The sequence below is a fragment of the Marmota marmota genome, unplaced genomic scaffold (genome assembly GCF_001458135.2).
Source record: "Marmota marmota marmota unplaced genomic scaffold, marMar, whole genome shotgun sequence".
NCBI classification, from domain to species: Eukaryota; Metazoa; Chordata; class Mammalia; order Rodentia; family Sciuridae; genus Marmota; species Marmota marmota.
Window position 1 is genome coordinate 4538091 of NW_025999862.1, and position 22600 is coordinate 4560690.

General features: G+C 40.2%; 1 protein-coding gene across 3 annotated transcripts in view; it reads left to right on the forward strand.

The window, feature by feature from the left end:
- Pbld (phenazine biosynthesis like protein domain containing) overlaps window positions 1–11954 on the forward strand; it is a 56022-nt gene extending 44068 nt beyond the window's left edge. For all 3 annotated transcript variants that reach the window (XM_048810041.1, XM_048810050.1, XM_015500580.2), the window contains 6 exons: window positions 3538–3647; window positions 3735–3764; window positions 6159–6247; window positions 6498–6676; window positions 9145–9207; window positions 10648–11954. In XM_048810041.1, the coding sequence (XP_048665998.1) occupies window positions 3538–3647; window positions 3735–3764; window positions 6159–6247; window positions 6498–6676; window positions 9145–9207; window positions 10648–10760 (584 nt within the window). In that variant the 3' untranslated portion in view covers window positions 10761–11954. The remainder of the gene's footprint in view (window positions 1–3537; window positions 3648–3734; window positions 3765–6158; window positions 6248–6497; window positions 6677–9144; window positions 9208–10647) is intronic.
- Window positions 11955–22600: the final 10646 nt, after the last annotated feature.

Here is a 22600-nt window from a genome sequence, read left to right on the forward strand (position 1 = left end):
TTTTTTTTTTTTTTTTTTTTTTTTTTGTGACCAACATAGCAGGGGGATTGGCTAGGGCAGAATAAGTGCCTCACATGATATGATACTGGGGAACCAAAAGGCACACCTTGTTCCAAATATTGGGACATACATTGAAATTTGTTCTATAATAAGAATTTCTTTGCTATGAATTTTAAAGATTCCTGAGTCCTGACCATCAACATTTACCTTAAGATGGTGCAGCCCCTTAATCCTGCCAGTTCTTAACTGCATGATAACCCTCAGGGATTTGTGGGAATGGGATAGAGAGATATCTGGAAATGCCTGGAAAGGGGAGACAATAAAAGAAATGTAACACAGAAACAGGATGATGTGACAGAGAGGGAGCCTGGGAGTGGGCAGCTGGGAAAGGAAGGTCTTAGGGGAGTTACTTCAGATGGTTATGGTAAAGGAAGATGTCACAGGGCAAACTCTCCCAGGAAACAGGCTGAGAGACATTTGTACTCAGGAAGAATTGAGGGGAATTTTTCTTGGGCTCAGGATTGGGCTCAAGAAAGCAGGATTGAAGAGAGGAAGGGGTGGACCTGAAAAGTAGTAGCAACAAAGACAGATCTTGGCTCAGGCCACAGGAGCTATGAAGCTGGAAGTTTTTTCAACTGGTAAAGTTCAGAACAGAGGCAAAAGTTCAGGCCTTTTTACCCTCCGTGAACCAACTCTCAAGGCCTGAAAAGAAGCATTACTTTGGGTAAAGTACCCCTCTTCAGCTAAGGGCAATTCCCAGAGAGAGACTCAGCTGAGAGCTGTCAGCTGTCAGACTACTGGTAGCAGAGTCAGGGCATGGAAAAGCAAGCAAGCTTCAAGGTTGCACCTGAGAACAGGTGCCTCCTTAAATTTGGCACTCTCTTGGACTTCCTTGCTTCACCTAGTCCCAGCCCCAAGGTGGGAGATAGAATCTGGATACCAGCACCCTCTAGAGAGATAGACCTTTGGGGTGAAGAATGAGACAAAGTCTCCTGAGCAAAGAGCTGGAGTGGGTGGATCAGCACCATAGAGAGGCAGCAGCAAATGCAAAGCTGCAATAAATTTGATCTGAGTATCTGGAGCGTCCTGAGGGAGGACAGGCTTAGCAGAAAGGGCTAGACCAAGAGCCCTCTATCATGTAACCCAGCATACAAGAAGATGATTTGGGTTTATGTGCATAGGGGACCAGAGTGAAGAAAAGCAAACATCCTGAAATATTGTGTAGGAACTCTATCTTGAAAAGAAGTGTTTAATGAAGTTGGACTGAGTCTTTTGAAAGCAGGGTCCCACATTGGTTGGAATGGCTCTGAGGTTTGGAATAATAATCTCTCAGTCTCCTATGGAGTCTTAAGTTTAGATGAGATAACGTGTGAAAAAAAATGCTTTGCAAATTATGTCTTACACCAATTATAATGAGAAAAATGAAGCTTTGGGTTTCAGAATGTAAATTTTATGCTCAGTGAGTTAGTATGCAATGCTGAATTTCTTTGCCTTTGAGAAATGGTTAAATTTTACAGAAATATTAGTGAGAGAAAAGAATTAGTTTACAAATTTAAAAAAAAAGGTTAGATAAAAAAATGTTAGATGAATAACCTAAGTTGGTTCACAAAGGGATATGGCAGCATTTGTGATACATTTTTTGTTTTGTTTTTGGTACTGGGACGGAACCCCAGGGCACTCAGCCACTGAGCCACATCTCCAGCCTTTCTTTGTATTTTATTTAGAGACAGGGTCTTACTGAGTTGCTTAGAACCTTGCTAAATTGCTGAGGCTGACTTTGAATTGTGGTACATTATTTTTTAAAAATTATTTTTATATATATTTTTAGTTGTTGATGGACTTTTATTTTATTCATTTATTTATATGCAGTGCTGAGAATTGAACCCAGTGTCTCACACATGCTAGGCAAGCATTCTACCACCAAACCACACTCCCCAGCCCTGTGGTACATTCTTTTTTTTTTTTGGTGGTGTTGGGGATTGAACCCAGGGCCTTGTGCAAACACTCTACCAACTGAGCTATATCCCCAGCCCCTGTGGTATTCTTTAAGTCAAATTTTTATGTATAGCTTGGTTTACTTAGGGTGAATTTGATTTGTTTGCACATAAGACTATTGTTCACAACTTACCTGTTTTGTCATCCCCTTAGAATATCTTAAATATAATCCACAATAATGGGGAGCAGAGAACAGAAGTTCATTGGATTAGACAAAGGGGAATGAAGGGAAGGGAGGGGGAACAAGAAAGACGGTAGAATGAATCGGACATAACTTTCCTATGTTCATATATGAATACACGACCAGTGAATCTCACCACTGTGTACATCCACAAGAAATTAACTTAGAAAAATAATAATAACTATGGATAAATGGTAAAAAGATAATAGAGGGAGGGGAGCAGGGAGCAGGGGAAGGAAAGGTACTGGGGTCTGAATTAGAATAAGGTATAATCCAGGTATGTATAATTGTGTCAAAATGGATTCTACTGTTATGTGTAACTAAAAAGAAAACAACAACAACAACATCTTCTCCCCCCCCCCCACACACACACACACAAAAAAACAAGTTAAGGAACATCTGGATTTAATCAGACAATGAAAAAAGCAAAGGATTTTTCCCTGTAGCCTTTGGAGGTCACATGGTTCTACTGACACTTTTGATTTTAGACTTCTGCCTTCAGAACAGTAAGATAATGAATGTGTTATTTCAAGGCCAAAAAAGAGAGAACATCTTAAACTAATCAAGTTTATGATTCTATAGTTATCGTTGATGGATATTTTAAAATCTGCATTAGAAAATATTATCCCAGTGAAACATTATCCCTTGAGAAGCTGAGGCAAGAGGATCACAAGTTCAAGACCAACCTCAGCAACTTAGTGACCCACTGTCTCAAAAAATAAAAAGGGCTGGGGATATAGCTTAGTGGTAAAGTACCCCTGAGTCAATCCTGAAACCAAAAGAAAAAAAAAAAAAGAAACATTATAGCAGCTCTATCAGGTACACTTACTTATTATCCCATTTTTCCCTCCATGCTGGGGATCAAACCCAAGGCTTAGTGCACATAGGCAGGTGCTCTGCCACTGAGCTACACCCCTAACCCTAACCCCATTTTATAGCTGAGAAAACTGAGACTTAAGGAAGTTAAATAATTTGCTCAAGAGCATAGTTAGTAAGCAGATAGGAGCTAAATTACAAAGCCTTGCAGTATGATGACACATTCCAATAGTTGTATTCTTTGTTCTCAAGTTAGAAACCAGTGAGGGTTTTTTCTACTTTAGACCCCAGCAACTCAGACCTGAGCCTCCATCACAGGAAAGGACAGCATTGCCAGAAAATCTTAAGACATGCCAGGCATGGGGGCTCATGCTGTAATCCCAGTGGCTCAGGAGGCTGAGGCAGGAGGATTGCAAGTTTAAAGCCAGCCTCAGCAATTTAGAAAATCTTAAGACAACACTAAGGTGATTGAAATAGATATACAAGTGTATAATATAGTTTATTTTCTTGTTTCTTGATTCTTTTTTATTTTTATTTTTGGCCAGAAAACACAAATAACATTCTAACCTTTGTCACTCTGAGTGGGGAACTAAAGGCCAGAAGAGCAGAGGATGGTATCATCCTGGATTTTCCTCTTTATCCAACCTACCCACAGGTCAGCTCTTTTTAATTATGACACAAAATGTGTACAACCAACAGCTTGCCTATTTTACAATGATTTTATGTTTTTTTCCACTTTTAGGAGTTCCACGAAGTAGAGGACCTGATAAAGGTTTGTGAAAAGAATCAAATCTGAGCCTTTGTGATTCATTAATTTATTATCGTTTGAACACAAAGATTTGGTATGATTTGATCCTGAAAGATAGTCCTCTACCAGTATAAATGTTCTAATGGAATCTGAGCTGAATAGTGCATGGTAATTTCAGGTTTAAGTTTTAATATTCTATCTGTTTGGTGAGAAAGTTGACCACTTATTTATCTATTTTACTTTTGTCTGTGTTAGGGCTGGGGCTGGAGCTCAGTGATAGAGCACTTAGAGCACTTGCCTGGCATGTGCAAGGCCCTGGGCTTCATCCCCAGCACCAAAGAAAAAGAAAAATCAGCATTGGCTTCCAGGGTGAGAGAAAGACTTGTGGGGCAGACTGAGAGAAAGACCTGAAGGAGGTGCAAGAAAGAGCGTAGAACATCTTCAGGAGATGTTAAGTATCTGGGAGAAATCAAGCCTTTAGACAAAGAGGGGATATGGAATTTCTATCCATTTCTAGCTAGAAGGATAGAAATGGGCCTGAGGCATGGCCACAGAAGTTCAGATATGAGAGTTGGGATTTCTGACAGAAATGGCCATTCCAAGACATCCATACAAATAACAATGGAAGCTGCCTGACAATTGTTAGTGTCTCCAGTATTTGTGGAAGAGAGACTGAGGAGGGAGGGTGTGCTTTGGTGGAGACCAGGAAAGTGTGGGTGCTTCCAGAGAAGACCAGACACAGCCTGGCCCCCTCATGGATCTTCCATGAGCATGTGTCGAATGATAATAGTAATAACAACAACAACAACAATATAATAATAGTGTTTTTGAGAGTCTCCTCTGTGCAATACCATGACTAAGTGTTTCACTTGCATTGTTTCATATAATTCTGAATATTATCCTTGAGGTAGACACTACAATTATCCTGCAGTTCTGGGGCCAGAGCAGCCCCAGATGCCCAGGTGCTTAGTGTGCGGGGAAGTAAATTATTCTGTTGAATGGTTTATTGTGGGTTCCATTGGAGTGTTTCTCAGTGAATTTTCAACTAGAGAATTTATAATATCTTTAGTGTTTTGTTTCATCTAAGTTTTCAAAGAGTATAATTGAGTATCATGGATTCTGATTTTATACCCAGCTTCACCCATGGCTTGAGTTTCAGGAGATAGATAAGTCAAATTTATAAATTAATTGCTTTATTGACATTGGTGAGAACCTGGAAAATATTCATCATGGTCAACCTTGTTCATGAAAGAAAAAACTTCACCTGGTCTCTCTAAGCCTCAGAGTCAGCATTTGTAAAATGGGATAATAAAGGTCCATTTATCATGAGTGTGTTAATTTGTGTTCCTTCCTAGAAATTGGCATTCAGATTCCCAGCTGAGAAATAAACTTTTAAATCAATGTGTGAATTCAGGCAGAGAAGGGCAGTTAGACTGAGGGTAGAGAGCAGATGGGATCTGGCTGTCAGAGTTCCCATTTCTTTGGGAAGGGCCATTGGTCAGCCCATAGGGTTTCCACCTCTTTGTGCCATTGAGGTATAAAGCCCAAGTACCACCCAAGACAGTGGGAGCTTGAGCACCTCAGTCCTAGAGAAACCAAAGCCACCTAAGGATGGCCATAGACAGTTATGTAATCATCTGCTTCACCTGGAGGCTGGGGTGGTCCCAAAGGATGACTTTTGGAGAGGAAATTGTCCCCTCATAGCCTCCCTCAGCACCAAGCCATTTCCAAACAAACAAATAATGTTCTTGGGTTTGAGCAAGGTTAAGTGTAGTCTTAGGTAGAGTGAACTCAGGTATCTTGAGAAAATGTTGTGTTACTGATCTGTACCATACCACCTAAGTGTAAGTGGTGTGCCTGCTGAGCAGAGCAGCACAAGACAAGTTCCCTAGTCTCCACTTGACATCTAACATGTGGAATGTTCTAGATGTTGCTGCAGGTATTCTACATATGTTATTTATATGCCACTCACAAGAACAATTCTAAGAGGTGAGAATGAAGCCCCTATCAGTTAAGAGTTGGGTTCGGAGCTTCAACTCCAGGGCCACTCAGATTTGGATCAGGAGGGGTGTGCCTGTGAGAGAGAAACCCTGGGCTCTGAGTCTCCTCTGTGGGGAAGATACCCATTGAAAGGAGTTTGTGCCTTCAGGCATGTGGTAACCACTCGTGGGCAATGCCTACTTTGAGGCTGGCAGAGGGTGAGCTAAGTGGCTCCTGAGAGGCCCTTTGGGTAGCTAGGAAACTGGACATCTTTGAACAATACTTTAAGCCCCCATGTGAGCTAATGCACTTGGAGACTGAAGAACATGGGGTTGCCTAGCTCACAACAGATGCTCAATGAAAGGTCGTTCCCCATTGAGGTGATCAAGAACTTGACTGCAGATGTGCTCCTGAGGAGTTTTTGGTCCAAATCCACAGATGGCCATAGGCAACACACTGGTCCAGGATATCCGATATTCTCCAGATACCCGAAAACTCCTTGTCCGGCTCAGTGATTCTTATGACAGGTAAGTGTGATTGTTAGCTGTGTCAGCACTATGAGGAGGGCTGAGCACCTTCTGGCTTGGACTGTCTGTGCTGTGTCCTGTCAAACCATGACTCTTGTGACCAGGTTCTTTCTAGGGAGATACTACCACTGGCCCTTCTGTCCTCTCCTGCTGAGCTGTCTGGGCAAGCTGCCCCGGGCCTGTTACACATTCTGTGTAGTGGGGAGGTCTGTGAAATGGGTTTTCCCTAATCCGTCCTTTTATGAACAAGGTCATTTCTGGAGACTCTGAAAGTGAATACGGAGAACCTGCTGCAAGTTGAAAACACAGGGAAGGTGCGAGGACTCATTCTTACCCTAAAAGGAGAGGCTGGAGGGCAGACCCAAGCATTTGATTTTTACTCCAGATATTTTGCACCATGGGTTGGTGTGGCTGAAGATCCTGTAACAGGTACTTTTTTCCTTAAGTCCAGGGGAGGGTTAAACATGAAACAGGAGGAAACATGTAGCTATTTAAGTGTCCTTCATGTCACCTTTCAGGTTTCTTTGGTTCTGAGCTTCTTTTTTTTTTTTAATTTTTTTTAGTTGTTGATAGACCTTTATTTTATTTATGTATATTTGATGTCGAGAATCGAACCCAGTGCCTCATACATGCCAGGCAAAGTGCACTACGGCTGAGCCCCAGCCCCAGCCCCCTGAGCTGCTTTTGTTTCTCTCTTTCTCCTTGCCCCTCCATCCTCTCACTGAAGTCTCATGCGACAAACACACTATAAAGGAGATATTATAGGGTCAAACTGTGGTGTCAGACAGCCTGGCTTTGCATGGCTAGCTTCCTGTTCTTGACCTTGGGCAGATAACATTTTAAAAATCTCAGTTTCCTCCTCTATAAAATATAAAATCCTTGGATAATACTTCCCAGGATTATGTAAACATGATGCATTTTCAGTGCTTAGTACAGTGCCTGTCACATGGTCAGTATGCAACAACTACTAACTGTTTTCTTTCCTTTTTTTTAATATTTCTTTTTTAGGTGTAGATGGACACAACACAATGCGTTTATTTTTATGTGGTGCTGAGGATCGAACCTGAGTCTTGCCCGTGCTAGGCGAGCACTCTACCACTGAGCCACAATCCCAGCCCCTAACTGTTTTCATAACTAGAAACTCTATCCCCTGAGCCAATACCTCCAGATATTCCACCAGCCTGATGCAGAGGGATGAAATCCAAGAAGGGCAGGAATGTCATACCTCTTTCTTTCTACTGGAGATTGAACCCAGGGTCACTTTACCACGGACTTCAGTGAGAGGATGGAGGGGCAAGGAGAAAGAGAGAAACAAAAGCAGCTCTGGGGGCTGGGGCTGGGGCTCAGTGGTTGTGCACTTTGCCTGGCATGCATGAGGCACTTACCAGCCCTTTTCATTTCTTTTTTTAAATTTTGAGACAGGTTCTCATTAAGTTGCTGAGGGCCTTGATAAGTTGTCCAGGCTGGCCTCAAATTTGCAATCCTCCTATCTCAGCCTCCTGAGTTGCTGGGATTACAGGCATATGCCACCACAGCCAGGTTGTGTCCCATTTTCATCCTCTTTAAGAACAGTGGGCTGGGCAGCAAGGGTGGGGATGCTTGATGGGTGGGATGGGGCTGGAGGAGGCTGGGTAGAGACTTTGAGGCTCCCATTCTGGTCAGATGGTAGAGACCAGGCTGGTTCAGGACCTTGACTTAGTTACTCTCTGAGGAACAAAACATGTGAAATTCAAAGCTCAGCAAACAAGCACTTTTGAAGACTCAGGAAAATGCCCAACAACATCGAAATAGTCCAATGTAACCTCTCCCCATGGAAGAGAATTTCGAGAAGATTTCCACATGCACAGCTGCTTCCCAAAGATTTTAATTGGCACAAAGAACACATGTCCCCACCCCTCCCTCATAATGTTTTTTTTCTAGAATGTTAAGGTTTTTAGACCATGATCACCACGTTTTGAGGTTTTCTTGGGAACTGAAGGGTTTTTTGGAATGTGGAACTTCCAATGCCAAAGCCAGGTTAGTCTTGGGCAAACCGGGACAATTGGTTTCCCTACTTATATTCCCTAACAGTAAGTTTTACTGAAGCAGGGAACATTTTCTTCTTTTCCTTTTTCTCCCCCAAAGACTTTTCTGTTAGTTATGACTTCACATTTTGTTTTTTCATTTTTGTATCTAATCTCTGATCTTTTGAAAAAAAATTGACTCTAAAGAAAATTTTTTTTGACCTCCAAAGCACAAGAATATTTCCTTGAGAAACAATTGGCTTTTGGTCCCCACTTTCCTTGTCTATGTACTCTAAGAGGAAGAAAATAAAGAATACTTTATTCTGGAAAAAATTTAGAAATATTTATGTGAAGGCCTGGTTTTCCTACCAAGAGCTGACAGTGAACTGATAGATAAGAATTAAAACCAGAAGCCAGGAATGATGGCGCATACCTATAACCCCAGTGACTCAGGAAGCTAGGACAGGAGGATTGCAAATTCAAGACTGGTGTCAGCAACTTAGCAAAGCCCTAAACAACTTAGCAAGCCCCTGTCTCAAAATTTAAAAAAGTAAACAGGGCTGAGGAATGTGACTCAGTGGTTAAGTGTCTTTGGGTTCAATCTCTGGTACCAAAAATAAATAAATAAATAAATAATAAAACCTGCAGTCTAATCATTCTTCAGAAATAGTAAGGCAGATTTGATACATGATTTGGAGGAGCTTATTCATAAATTTTGTGTTTTCCTTTCTATCTCCATTCTTAATTCCACATTCTGCTGCTGCCCGGTCAATATAAAGATTAGATGACTTAAGGTTTACTCAAGTTAAAATTAATTGTAAATGCTTATAAATTTACTGCAAAGTCACTCCTGTTTCCTTTGGGATTGTCTTATAATATTTCATTTCTATTCAGGGTCTGCACACACTGTTCTTGGCAGCTACTGGTCCCAGGTGCTAGGGAAGCAAGAAATGCGTGGTAAGATATCTCTTTTGTCTAATTTTAAGCTAGTGTTCCTTCACATATGCACTATACCCTTGAAAATGTAGTAAAATGTTAAGGCTCTCTCATGTGAAATATCCCTAAATATTCTTAAATATCCACCACCCCAAACATCCTCCACCTCTGCTTCCCCCAATACACAAACATTCCTGAGACAATAAATGCCCAGTAAGTATTTGTTGAATAGAATTAAATTGCTGTATAACTTTGGCTCAGAGAAGTTATTCATAATGTGATAGATTGAGACTGGGTGATGACTAAGGTTAACTTACATCTTATTGTTAGTCACAGGATTGATCGAAATTGCTCTTGAACCAAATCCCCTGGTGATGATACATTGCTCAGGGCCATAGCCAATGGAGGCTGCACTTTCTGATCATCAAAGCAGGACTCTAACCCCAAAGGATGCAGGTCTGACTTAGTGGGAGTAGTAGGCCTCTGTGATCCTAGTGGATAGCAGGGTAGCTCTTCTCTTTCCTTGGTGAGTCTAATTACTCTCCTAAGCACTGAGCCCCTGGAAGGCTAAGGCCATGCTCTTTTGTCTGCCATGGCACATGTGGTTGCCTGAATATGTTATGATTGAATGAACTCCCTCTGTCCTCTTTAGAACTGAGAAGATGGGGCCTTCTCAGGAGGGCCAAGAACACCCCTCTTCATCTTCTTAGACTGCTGGTCCATGCCTCTTGCTTTTCACACATCCTTGCTTACACCAGAGAAAGCTAAGTGTTGAGTGTAGCTGGGGCATTACAGGAAGCACTAGAGGAAGTGGTGCAGGAAAAGGCCCAGGAAGGGAAGAGGCATGGTTGTATGTTTTGTAGATCAAATTATGTTTATGTCCCTCTCGATCTTCAAAAGAAGGGAGGGGAGGTGGACAATACCATGAATAGATGAAGGATTTTTTAAAATTCTTTAGTTGTAGATGGACACGATACTTTATCTATTTATTTATTTTTATATGGTGCTGAGGATTGAACCCAGTGCCTCATATGTGCTAGGCAATCGCTCTACCACTGAGCCACAACCCCAACCCCTAGATGAAGAAATTTATATTTTAAACTGACTTGGGAGGACTCTAGGGTTTATTATTTTATGTATAAATTTTTATTTTTTTATATATTTTTTGGTATCAGGGATTGAACCCAGGGCACTTAACCATTGTGTCACATTCCCAGCCTTTTTAATATTTTATTTAGAGACAGGGTCTCCCTGAGTTGCTTAGGGCCTTGCTAAATTGCTGAGGCTGGCTTCAAACTCATGAGCCTCCTGCATCAGCCTCCTGAGTCACTGGGATTGCATGCATGTGCCACCAAGTCTGCAACTCCAGGGTTTGTAATAAGAGGTCTTTCATTATCTTCTGTTAATTACAGAGTGTGGAAATGTTCATAATTTGTGACTCATTTTATTTTATTTTTTTAGCGTTTCAGTGTTCCCCTCGAGGAGGAGAACTGTACATTTCATTACGACCTGAAGGAAGAATTGACATTAAGGGCGGTGCCACCCTTGTCCTGGAGGGCACGCTGACAGCCTAGAGACAGTTGTGCTGTGATGCTGCTATCTATAACAACAAACCATTGTTTCCATGGAAGGAAATAGAACGGCTGCCTTTAGCAAATTAGCATGGTAGTCCACTTAATTAATCCTCATGTTAGGAAGAGGAAGACATGTTGATGGAGATTTAGTAATGCTTCCAGACTAATTAACTTATGGAGTTTGGACCGAGTGTATCTGAAATGTACATGAGTAGCAAAAAATAATGTCACTTATTTTGATTATGACTACACATCAAAGAATGAGAAATACATTTAGTAGAAGTGAAATTAAACCATTTAAACTTAGGTGTGAGTACCTTTTGCAGCCATTTTAAAGGCTCAATAACTATGTGGAGTTAGAAAACTATTTCATGGTAGAACACTAAGAAAAAGTACAATAGGCTATAAAATGTTTGCAGTGTTATGCTGTGAATATGGAGAATATGAATTTATGTGGACAAGCACGGGTTGTGAAGATAGCAAAGTGAAAAATAGCTCATGTGTTGGGATAAGAATGGAAGTAACTCTAATGTATATAAAAATTGTTTCCTTCATTGCTGCCCTCAAGTACAATAACTAAAAATTAGGACATAACCAAAAATTAAAACAAAAAAAATGTATATTCAGCTACTTCCTGTCATTGTAAAATTACACACTAAAAGTAATGTAATCTTTTAATTTTTCTTTTTTTATCTGGTACTAGGCATTGAACTCATTTGGGTCCTACCACTAACCTACATCCCCAACCCTTTTTGATTTTTGACTTTGAAGCAAAGTCTCACTAAGTTGCCAAGGCAAGCTTCAAACTTGTGATTTTCCTGCCACAGCCTCCCAAATGGCTGGGATTACAGGCATGTGCCACAGTGCTTGGCTAATCTTTTTTGATATGTGGCCTTAGAGTGATAACTTAAAAGGGATTCTTCTCTTAATAAAATGTTTTAACATAACTTCATATTCAGTTAAATCTATAATATTGAACACCTAGAGTTGATTTTGGGGTGGGGACTGTTTTGAATTGTTTCGAGTGTTTAGCATTGATGCCAATTCTTAGCCATTTCAAGAACCACAGGCTGATTAGTTATGTCCCTGTAATGTCCCTAGTTTTTCACCTTAATTGCATTAAAGAGTGAATTTATTGTTGCATTTATCTTATGTCTCTTTTGATTGGCAATAAAAATAAATAATTTCCCAGCTTTCATGTCTCAGCTTAATGAGTGACCCCTGGCCTCTCACATGCCTCACAACTTATCATGACATAGCCATGGATCATGATACCAAGAGCAAGAATCACTGCAGGGTTTTCATGAAGTATGAAGTTTTTCCAATCTGAGACTGAAATATATGAAGAATTTTATATAAATCCATAGTTGAAAGAGCCTAAACTTGCTCTCTCAAATGTATACTATTTTTTCTTATTTTTTAAATTTTATTCTAATTTGTATAGGCTAATTTTTAATAGATATTTTTGGGAAACAGTTACTGAGAGAACTCTGAATTTTTTTTTGGTGGGGGCGGGGGGGTTGCTGGAGATGGAATCCAGGGTCTAATACATGCCAGGCAGCTTCTCTACCACTGAGCCACATCCCCAGCCCCTCTGAATTGTTTTTTGCAAAGTTGCTATTGGTAGCACAAGACTCTGCATCTGCATATATTTCAAACCATGTATCCATTTTTGGAAGTGATTTTTTTTAAAATTATCCATTTAGCAATGTACAGTTGAATTCAGAATAGTCAGCACAACAGATCATGCTTACTGTATTTACTGAGCCTCTGAAGGTTGATTGTGACCGTAAGTACATAATGTAGCAGCAGCCTGGGAAGCAGGGGCAGGGGCAAATGGGCATACCTGAAAGAATAGACAAGTGGAAATGAAGCCAGGTGTGGTGGCACATGCTTGAAATCCCAGCTGCTTAAGTGACTGAGGCAAGAAGGTCTCATGTTTCAGGGCAGCCTCCACAATTTAGTAAGCCCCTGTCTCAAAATAATAAATACCTAAGTGAATCCCACCATCGTGGGATCCTAATTAGAATAATCTATATTCCACACTTGTATAATTTTATTAAATGGATTCTATTATCATGTATAAATAAGAAGACCCCCTCCCTTTCCACACATATAGAAGAAGAAGAAGAAGAAGAAGNAGGAGGAGGAGGAGGAAGAGGGAGAGAGGAAGGGGGAGGGGGAGGGGGGAAGAAGAAGAACCACCAATTTAAAAAAACAAAAACAAAAAAACTAAAAGGCTGGGGACATAGGTCAGTGGTAGAGCACCCCCTTGGGTCAATAATCAGAACTGCAAAAAAAGGGAAAGGAAATGATGTCTTTAGAATACAGAGCCTCTAGGATTAGCATATGTGTTCAATGAGTTTTCTGCTAATATGAGAAGAAGGTTTGAGAGTGCTTTTAAACACTAGTTCCAGCCAAGTTTTTTCCTGCCTCTTCCACTTCTTTCTACCTTAACCTACCTGATCTTCCCAAGAAGGAACATAGGGAACATGGAGGGAGAGCCTTAGAAATATATCCTAGCCATTGCCTGAAAAAAGTGATTCCAGCAAAGTTGGCATCCCCTGCTGTATTGAAGTAGGTTAGGCTGTGCCAAAGTCTGAAATATATACAAAATCACAGTGGCTAGAAACAATGAATTCCATCATTATGTATAATTATAATTCACCAATAAAAATATGGAAAAAATCACAGCAATTAAAATAGCAAACATTATTTCCTCTCACTTATCTACTATAGGTCAGGAGGGGTTCTGCTTCTTATATCATGCAGGGACCCAGGCAGAAACTTTTTCGTTCTGCTACCTGGTCTCCTGTTTGCTGCATCAGGAAAAGAGGTGGTATGGAACCTCACTGTGCTTTGGATCAGAAGTGATAGGTGTCAATTATGTTCACAACCCATTGGCTAGAACTGGTCACATAGGCCCATTTAATAGCAAAGAAGTGGAGAAATGTCAAAGAGCACATGGGTATGTTCTATGTACAACACAGAGCTGCCACACCCAGGAAGGTTTTCTTAATTCCCCCTAGGGTGGCATTACTTGGGTAGATTCATCAAAGTCCAGAGTCTTAGGGGTACAGGCTCAGGAGCCTAATATGCAAATATACCAAGAATTAAGCCATCTCTCAGAAGCAGACACAAATTAACTTAGTGCATAGAGAATGACAGGAAAAGTCAAAATACCAATTTATTATTTTACAAATAAGAAATGTAGTCATGTGGGCTGGGATGTAGCTCAGTGGCAAAGCGTCTGCCTTGCATTCTCAAAGCCCTGGGTTCAACCCCCAGTTCCAAAAAATAAAATAAAATAAAAAGAACCCCACCAAAAAAAATAAGATTAAAAAAAAAAGAAATATAGTCATGTATACTAGCCCATTTTCTGATGCTACAGAAGAAGAGGATGAGGAGGCAGAGGAGGAGGAGGAGGAGGAGGAAGAACAACCATCAATTTAAAAAGATTACCATTACAGATTACAGATTACCACAGACTGGGTAGTTTAGAAAGAATAGAAATTTTTTTGATTTATGGTTCTAGAAAATGGGAAGTTTAATATCAAGGTGCTACCATCTGGGGAGGGTCTTCTTCCTTTTTATCTTAATTAATTAATTAGTTTATTTATTTTCAATACTGGGGATTGAACCCAGGGTGCTCTACCACTAAGCTATATCCCCAGTCTTTTTAAATTTTTATTTTTAGACAGTCAGTTGCTGAGGATGGCCTCAAATGTATGATCCTCCTGCCTCAGCTTCCTGAATTTCTGAGATTATAGGTGTGTGCTACTGTGCCCAGTAGTGAGGGTCTTCTTGCTGCATCATAAAATGACAGAAGTCATTACATGGTCAGGGAGCATAAGAGGGGGTGAAAATAACTCACATACTCTCTGAATAACAACCTTAATCTGTTCCTGAGGGCAGTGCCCCCATGACATAGTGAGTTTGTTTGTTTGTTTTGTTTTGGTGGTGGTGGTGGTGGTATTGGGGATTGAACCCAGGGTCTTGAACATTCTAGGTAAGTACTCTACCACTCAAGCTACATCCAGCATAAAGTCCCGCATCTTCATACTGCCACAATTGCAATCAAATTTCAACATGAGTTTCGAAGGGGACATTTAAATCACAGCACCATGGAGTACATTAGATTAGAGCAATTTCTTCACATTTATCTGTCTAGAAAGCTGCATTGTAATTGGAAAGCTGCGTGGTGACTATGGAGTCAAAACAAGGAGAGTCAGCTAAATGAACTTCACATGGCAAATGTCATTGAGACATGATAATATACTTTACCAGTACATTAAAATCTCATCACATCTCATGTCATTTACTTGAACTGGACCACATGCGCTCAGGTTGGGGTCAGATGTGATCTTAGTTTTTAGGTATATTTCTTTTTAGAATAACCACTGTCCCTAACTCAAACCAACAACTTCATCTATCACTCAAGAAAACAATGTGTTCCAGCTCTGTAGAAAAAACTGGCAATGCTGGGCTGTATGAATTGTGTATTGGCCTACCATACTTTATAGATTTTTAAGTGGGATTTTCAAGGACACTTTTGGCAACACTCAGTTTTTGTCTTCTACACAATGATAGCCTGTCTCCAAAGTGGCTTCCAGTGGCCCCCATCTTCTGCTTTTCAGACCTTTTTGCACTCCCCTCCCTCACTGTACCAGGGTTGGTTTCTGAGGCTGATGGCAGAGCAGGTTGTAAAACCCAGAACCTGCTTCTAGAACAGGTTGTAAAACACAGAACCTTCTGTTCTGGTTGGTTTCTGCCCCTCTGTCTCTCTTGGAGAGCTATCTCACCATGCACAGCTTGGAAAGAGGTCCATGTAGCAAGAAACTGAGGCCTGTAACCAACAGCCACATGAATGAGCTTGGAAGCAGATCCTCAAATGACGGCAGCCCTATTGATGCCTTGACCATAGCTTTGTGAGATGCCCTAAGCCAAAGACACTCAGATAAGCTGCTCCAGATTCCTGACCCACAGAAACTAGGTTAACTTTTTTTTTTTTTCCCCCTGATACTGGAGATTGAACCCAGGGATTTGCACGTTCTAGGGAAGCACTCACCACTGAGCTATATCCCCAGACCTTCTTACTATTGTTTTAAATTTTTTGACAGTTCTCACTAAATTGCAGAGGCTAGATCACACTCTTGAACTTGTGATCCTCCTGACTCAGCCTCCTGAGTAGCTTGATTACAGGCATTCTTGGCTTATGTTTGCTGTTTTAATTCACTGAATTATGAGGAAGCATGCTGTCTTTATCAATTCATTATTTTTTTCTCTTTGATTTTCTTTTGAGATTGAGGTCTCATTATGTTGTCTAGTCTGGCTTTGAACTTGTAGACTCAAGCTGCTCTTGATTCCTGATCCATAGAAAATGAGATTTTTAATATGTATGTATGTATGTATGTAATACTGGACATTGAACCCAGGGGCAAGCTACCTCTGAGCTATATCCCCAGACCTTTTTATTATTTAATTTTTTTTCTTTTTGTGGTACTGGGGATTGGACCCAATGTTGCTGTACTGAACTATGTCCCCATCCCTTTTTATTTTTTCTTTTGAGACAAGAGCTTGGTAAATTGTCTAGGCTGGCCTCAAATTTATAATCCTTTTGCCTCAAACTCGAGAGTAAATTGGAATTACAGTAATAATAAGCTAGCACATATTAATTTTATTAAGAAAATCTCAAACATTTAAAATTAGAATATACTCTAATGAGTCCCCATGAAACTTTCACCCAGGTATAACAGGTTTTTTTTTTTTCCCTCAACTTTTTGGTGTTGGGGATTGAACCCGGGGCTTTGAACATGCTAACACAATCATGGTCTATCACTAAACTATACTCCCAGCCTGGATCAAAAGTTTTTTAATGTATGACCAATTATCTATACCTCCACCCACTTCCCCTCTTTCCTAGATTATTTTGAAGCAATATGTAGTCAATATGTACTCTTTTTCTAAAAAATATATATTTTTAGTTTTTAAAAAAATTTTTTGGTGTTGTAGTTGGATACAATATCTTTATTTTTATTTGTTTTTATTTTTATGTGGTGCTGAGGATCGAACCCAGCACCTCGCATGTGCTAGGCAAGCACTCGACCACTGAGCCACAACCTGAGTCCTATTTTTAGATTTTGATAGACCTTTATTTCATTCATTTATGTATATGTGGTGCTGAGAATCCAACCTAGTGCCTCACACGTGCTAGGCAAGTGCTCTACCACTGAGCCACAACCTCAGCCCCCATTATATACCCTTTAAAAAATATTTTTATTTATTATTATGTGGTGTTGAGGATAGAACCCAGTACCTCACCCGTGTGAGGCAGGTACTCTACCACTGAGCTACAGCCCCAGTCCCCCATTATATACTCTTATTAGCAAATATGTCAGTATTTATCTTTAAAATAAAAGTATAATGGGACTTAGATCAGATTATAGTCAAGCCATCAGATTTCTTTAATGTTGCTAGACATTGCCAGATGATCCCCCTTTCTTGGGTGAGGGCAAAATTCATCACCCTGTTGAGAACCATTGCTTGGAATGTAGCTTAGTGGTATAACACACTTGGCACACATAGAGCCCTGGTTTTGATTCCTAACACCAAAAAATAAATAAATTAAATTACTCTGAAAAAGAAAACACTAATCTTCATAACAATCATATCGTGGTAGACAGATTCTTTTTTTTTTTTTTCATGGTATTGGGGATTGAACCAAGGATGCTCAACCCCTGAGCCACATCCCCAGCCCTTTTTAATTTTTATTTGACCCAAGGTCTTGCTAAGTTACTCAGGGCCTCTCTAAATTGCTGAGGCTGGCTTTGAATTTGCAATTCTGCCTTGTTCTCCCGAGTCACTAAGATTACAGGCTTGTGCCATGGTGCCCAGCAGTAGACAGATTCTTTTTTTTAAAAAAAATAATATTTATTTTTTAGTGGACACAATATCTTTATTTTACATTTATGTGGTGCTGAGGATCAAACCCAGTGCTTCATGCATGCTAGGCGAGCACTTTACCACTGAATCACAACTCCAGCCCCAGTAGACAGATTCTTAACGTGGCCCCATGATTCCTGCTCCCTAGTGTTCATGCCCTCGTGCAGTCACCTCCACTTGAGTGTGACTTTCTTCTAATTAAAAAGTACAACAAAGACAATGGCATGTGTCTGATTACATATGCCCATTACATGATGGTGTTACTAAAGATGGAACTACAGTCTTGCAGGAGGAGGCTTTTTCCTCCTTTGCAAACCTTGAGGAAGCAATGTACCACATTGGGGAACCCAAAAGGAAATGAGGGTGGCCTCTAGAAGGCAAGAGCAACCTCTAGCCAGGCCCTCATTCCTGCAAGTATGAGGAACTGAATTCTGCAGATAACCTGAGTTCATTTGGAAGCTGATATTTCTCCAGTTAAGCATTCATAGGACTGAGACCCCAGCCCTAGACAGCACCTTGATTTCAGCTTCCAGAAGACCCAGTCATGCCTAGATTCCCGACCCACAGAAACTGTAGACTAGTAAATATGTATTGTTTTCAGTTACTACTTTTGTGGTAATACTGACATACAGCAATTGAAAACTAATATAACATCCAAAAAACGATAAACAACTACTTAATATTATTGAATGTCTTGTTAATGTTCTTACTTCCCTGCTTGCTTTATACATTTTTTTAAAACAGGATTTTTATGAGATATGCTGACTTTAGTCTGCACCCGCGTGAGATGTGAGTCTGCAGCATATCCCGCCTCACAGCAGAGATCCTTTTTGCGGCCCAGCCTTTCTCAGATCCAACTTGCCTGGGTCCTGTCAAAGCTTATATCCCTGAGCAAGCTTTCCCAGGGCCTCATGCTGATCAGCCCTGTCTTTCCACTTAGATCAGATTATAGTCAAGCCATCAGGTTTCTTTAATGTTGCTGGACATTGCCAAATGATCCCCCTTTATTGGGTGAGGGCAAAATCCGTCATTCTGTAGAGAACCATTGCTTTTAGGTTAACCTGATTTTCTCTTCTTTGACTTACTTTGTTTTGTGGTTTAATTTTCAAAGGGTTTTCCTCTTTCTAGAGTGGGGATCCCACTTGCTATCGTTCCCTGAATCCTGCAAGTTAGGTGCTCAGCTGAGATCTGAATTCACAGCCCTTGGGTCTAATGTGCTGTTAAGCAATCTTATATGGTCGTAAAAAGCAATGTAAGATTTGCTGTCTCCTGTTATAAGGCACCCTGCTGGAAGCTAGCAGGGTAGAGAGCTGAGGGACAGACTGCAAAGGAGATTAGAGAGGGAGTTTACAAACTCTCAAGGGACTCCTTCTAACCTGGGAGACCAGGCTAATCCTTTTGTGAAAAGATAATGAGCACTTTTGCTGGTCTGTGATTAGGGCCTGCATATGGCACAGATACCAAGTGCTATGGCATAGTCAGGGGAGTGTTGTAGGAGAGGGTTTAGAAAGACCAGGGCAGAATAGATTCAGAAGTGAATGCTCAGGATATGTGTGGGTTTTGTCTAGATTTCCCACATCTATAAAGTAATTTTTAAGTTCTGAGGGGAAAAAAGAAAAAAATTAAAAATCAGTAATTCTTAAATTAATAATCCAACTGGCTAGACAATCTGTAAATATAAGGACAGATAAATGATACTAAAAGTTATTGATTTTTAAAAAACTATTAAAATCTATAGAAGAAATAAGGCACACGGTGCATGCACGTAATCCCAGTGACTCAGGGCAGAGGCAGGAGGATAGCAAGTTAGAAGCTAGCCTCTGCAAATTTGTGACACCTTTCTCAAAAATTTAAAAAAGGGGGCCAGGCATGGTGGCACATGCCTGTAATCCAAGCGGTTCAAGAGGTTGAGACAGGAGGATCTCAAGTTCAAAGACAACTTCAGCAATTTAGCAAGGCTTTATGCAACTTAGTGAGACCCTGTATCTAAATAAAAAATGAAAAGGGCTGGGATTGAACTCAGAGGTTAAGTGCCTGTGGGTTCAATTCCTGGTACCAAAAAGTAAATAAAAATATATAAATTAATAAAAAGGGCTGGGAGTGTAGCTCAGTGGTAAAGTGGCCTGAGTTTTATTCCCCAGTATTACAACAACAGCTATTTATCTATCTATCCATCCATTCGTCTATATAGAATTAGCAATTGTGAGGTAGCCACGGTATAAGAGAAAGGGTAGAACTGTGGTTCTCCAAGTGTGGTCCTTCATCATCAGCATCAGCACCACTTAAGAGCTTTCAGAAATGCAAATTCACAGGCCCTATCCCAGACCAACTGGATAGGGCCCAGCATTTGGGGTTTTAAAAAGCCATCAAAGTGATTCTGTTGTATGCTTTAATTTGAGAACCACTGGGTTTTCTGGCTCCCAGATTTCACCACCACTTCCTTCACTCCCAAGTGACAATTGCCTAGGCAGCTCAATGACTTTTAAATGTGCATTGCCTCAAAATCTCCCTGACTATACCAATATACTTGCTGCTTAGTGCACTTTTAGAGGAGCTTTTCTTTTTTTAATTTTTTATTAGCTTCCAGTTCTGTTCAGCATAGAAAAATTAGCTGTGCTCAGGTGGGAACTGTTCAGTAATGTGTTGGTAATAAACAGATTAGTTAATCAGCCATGATTTATTAATGATGAATTAATTATACCTGATTGTGCAGTTCTGCTAGCTAAATGGAGCTTTAAAGTAGTTATTTTATTAATCATCACATTGCTAATTGCAGACACTTACAGAAGGATCACTAATTAAACATGCAACCATATGCAGAACAAGTTGGGCTGCTGAGACCTGCAAGAATAAGAAACATTCACTTTTAGGGCAGCCAAAATAAACTTTATTTTATGCACTATTAGGGAGTTTACTTGGCAATATTAATTAATCACTGTGCACTAATATTGTAATATTTTCCAGTAGGAATTGATCCCTATATCAAAATGTATGTAGTTCTCAGTGAAATTCTGTTATAGAAGTATTGCTCTGTTTTACATTCATGCAGACTGTTTAAACAGAGACCATTGATCTATGGGATGGGTTATAGAAGAGAGTTAAAATTATACACTAGACTTTTGTACAACGTAGAGAACATCAAGTGAGTGGGAAATTGTGAACTCCTAGGGATCAGGAGTACCCTTGTGTGTTGAATCGGAATAAGAGGATTTATAGCCTTGTGCTGTTGGAGCCTAGGAAGGAATGAGACCATTTAGTTAAGGGGCCTCAGGTAAATTCAAGGATAGCTAAATCACAGGGAAATTTTAGCTCAGGATAGATTAAAAGCACTACATGCCTTTTTTTTTTTTAACTTCATGGCTTTTTGTTGTGATGAACATTAATTGTTTGGAGTTATTCAGCATCCAAACACCATCATCCTGGCACCTTGAGCTGGGAAATTCTCTGTGAGTAGTATAAGAAGATAGTGCCCAATTTTCCCCATAGAAGCCAAAGCGACCAGATGTTACTTCTCTCTACAAATCGGAGGGTGGGCCTGCTACTCAGGCTCACTCAAAACAGAAACGTTCTGGAATTTGGTCCTGAACCTGGATGCAGTACTGTGAAGGGGGCTGGACGACTTGGTCCCTGCAGTGGCAGCTCCATGAGATAACACAGGATTCTGACAGTTGATGAAACTGCTCAGAATAATGGCTCCAGGAATAATATTTGCTTAATATTTGTCCAACAGATTATTGTATCAAATCAGTATTGTATGAATATACGATAATTGTGTGATGATAAGCATGAGATTTCAAGTTGGTCAATGTTTGTAGAGTCCATGCTTTCCCATGATCTGAAGTGCTACCTCCCTCAAATGCCCACCCTCCAGATGTGATTGACTGTTTCTGACCCCTCTATTCTATTGTATTTACCACTTGTTTTTTTCTATACCAACAATGTACTGTTTTCATTGCTATTTTTATTAAACATTTTAATCTTCGTTATATATATTCTGCCATATAATTTCCCAGAATTTGTTTAATTTTATAATTATTTTAAAATAGTTAGTACAAGTTGACTCTTGGTAAAGAGTCAAAAACTCATCCCAGCAGCTCAGGAGGCTGAGGCAGGAGAATTGCATGTTCAAAGCCAGCTTCAGCAACTTAGTGAGGCACTAACCAACTCAGCGAGACCCTGTCTCTAAATAAAATACAAAAAAGGCAGGGTATGTGGCTCAGTGATTGAGTGCCCCTGGGTTCAATCCCCAGTACCATAAAGAAAAAATCATAAAGTAACACAAAGTATGCAAAAGTGAAAACTAAGTCTCTCTCCCACCACTGATCCCTTTTCTACCTTTCCCTTCCTCAGTGACAATCACTATTATCAATTTGTATTGTTCCAGACGTATTTATGCAAGTACAAGTTGTGCATATGGTTGTGCATATACACGTCTTTGTGCATGTATGTGTGTGTGTGTGTGTATGTGTGTGTGTGTGTATATATATATATATATATAAAAGGTAACTTAACTAATCACATGGTTCTGCATCTTGATTTTTAAAATGTGATATATGTGGGGCTGGGGTTGTAGCTCAGTGGTAGAGCACTTGTCCCGCGTGAGTGAGGCACTAAGTTTGCTCCTCAGCATCACATAAAATAAATAAATAAATAAATAAATAAAGATATTGTGTCCATCTACAACTAAAAAAATATTTAAAAAAATATGATATATGTTTAGTCAGCCATTATTATTATCCCTGTTTTATAGATGAGGCAAGCAATGCCCTGACAAGAAACTGACTGCTCAAGGTTACTCAGTTAGAAAGGTGGTTGGGTCTGAATTCAAAACCAGGCTGTGTGACTAGAAATCTGATGGCCTTTTGACACTTTCAGGAATACTCCCCGAACTCCCAGTC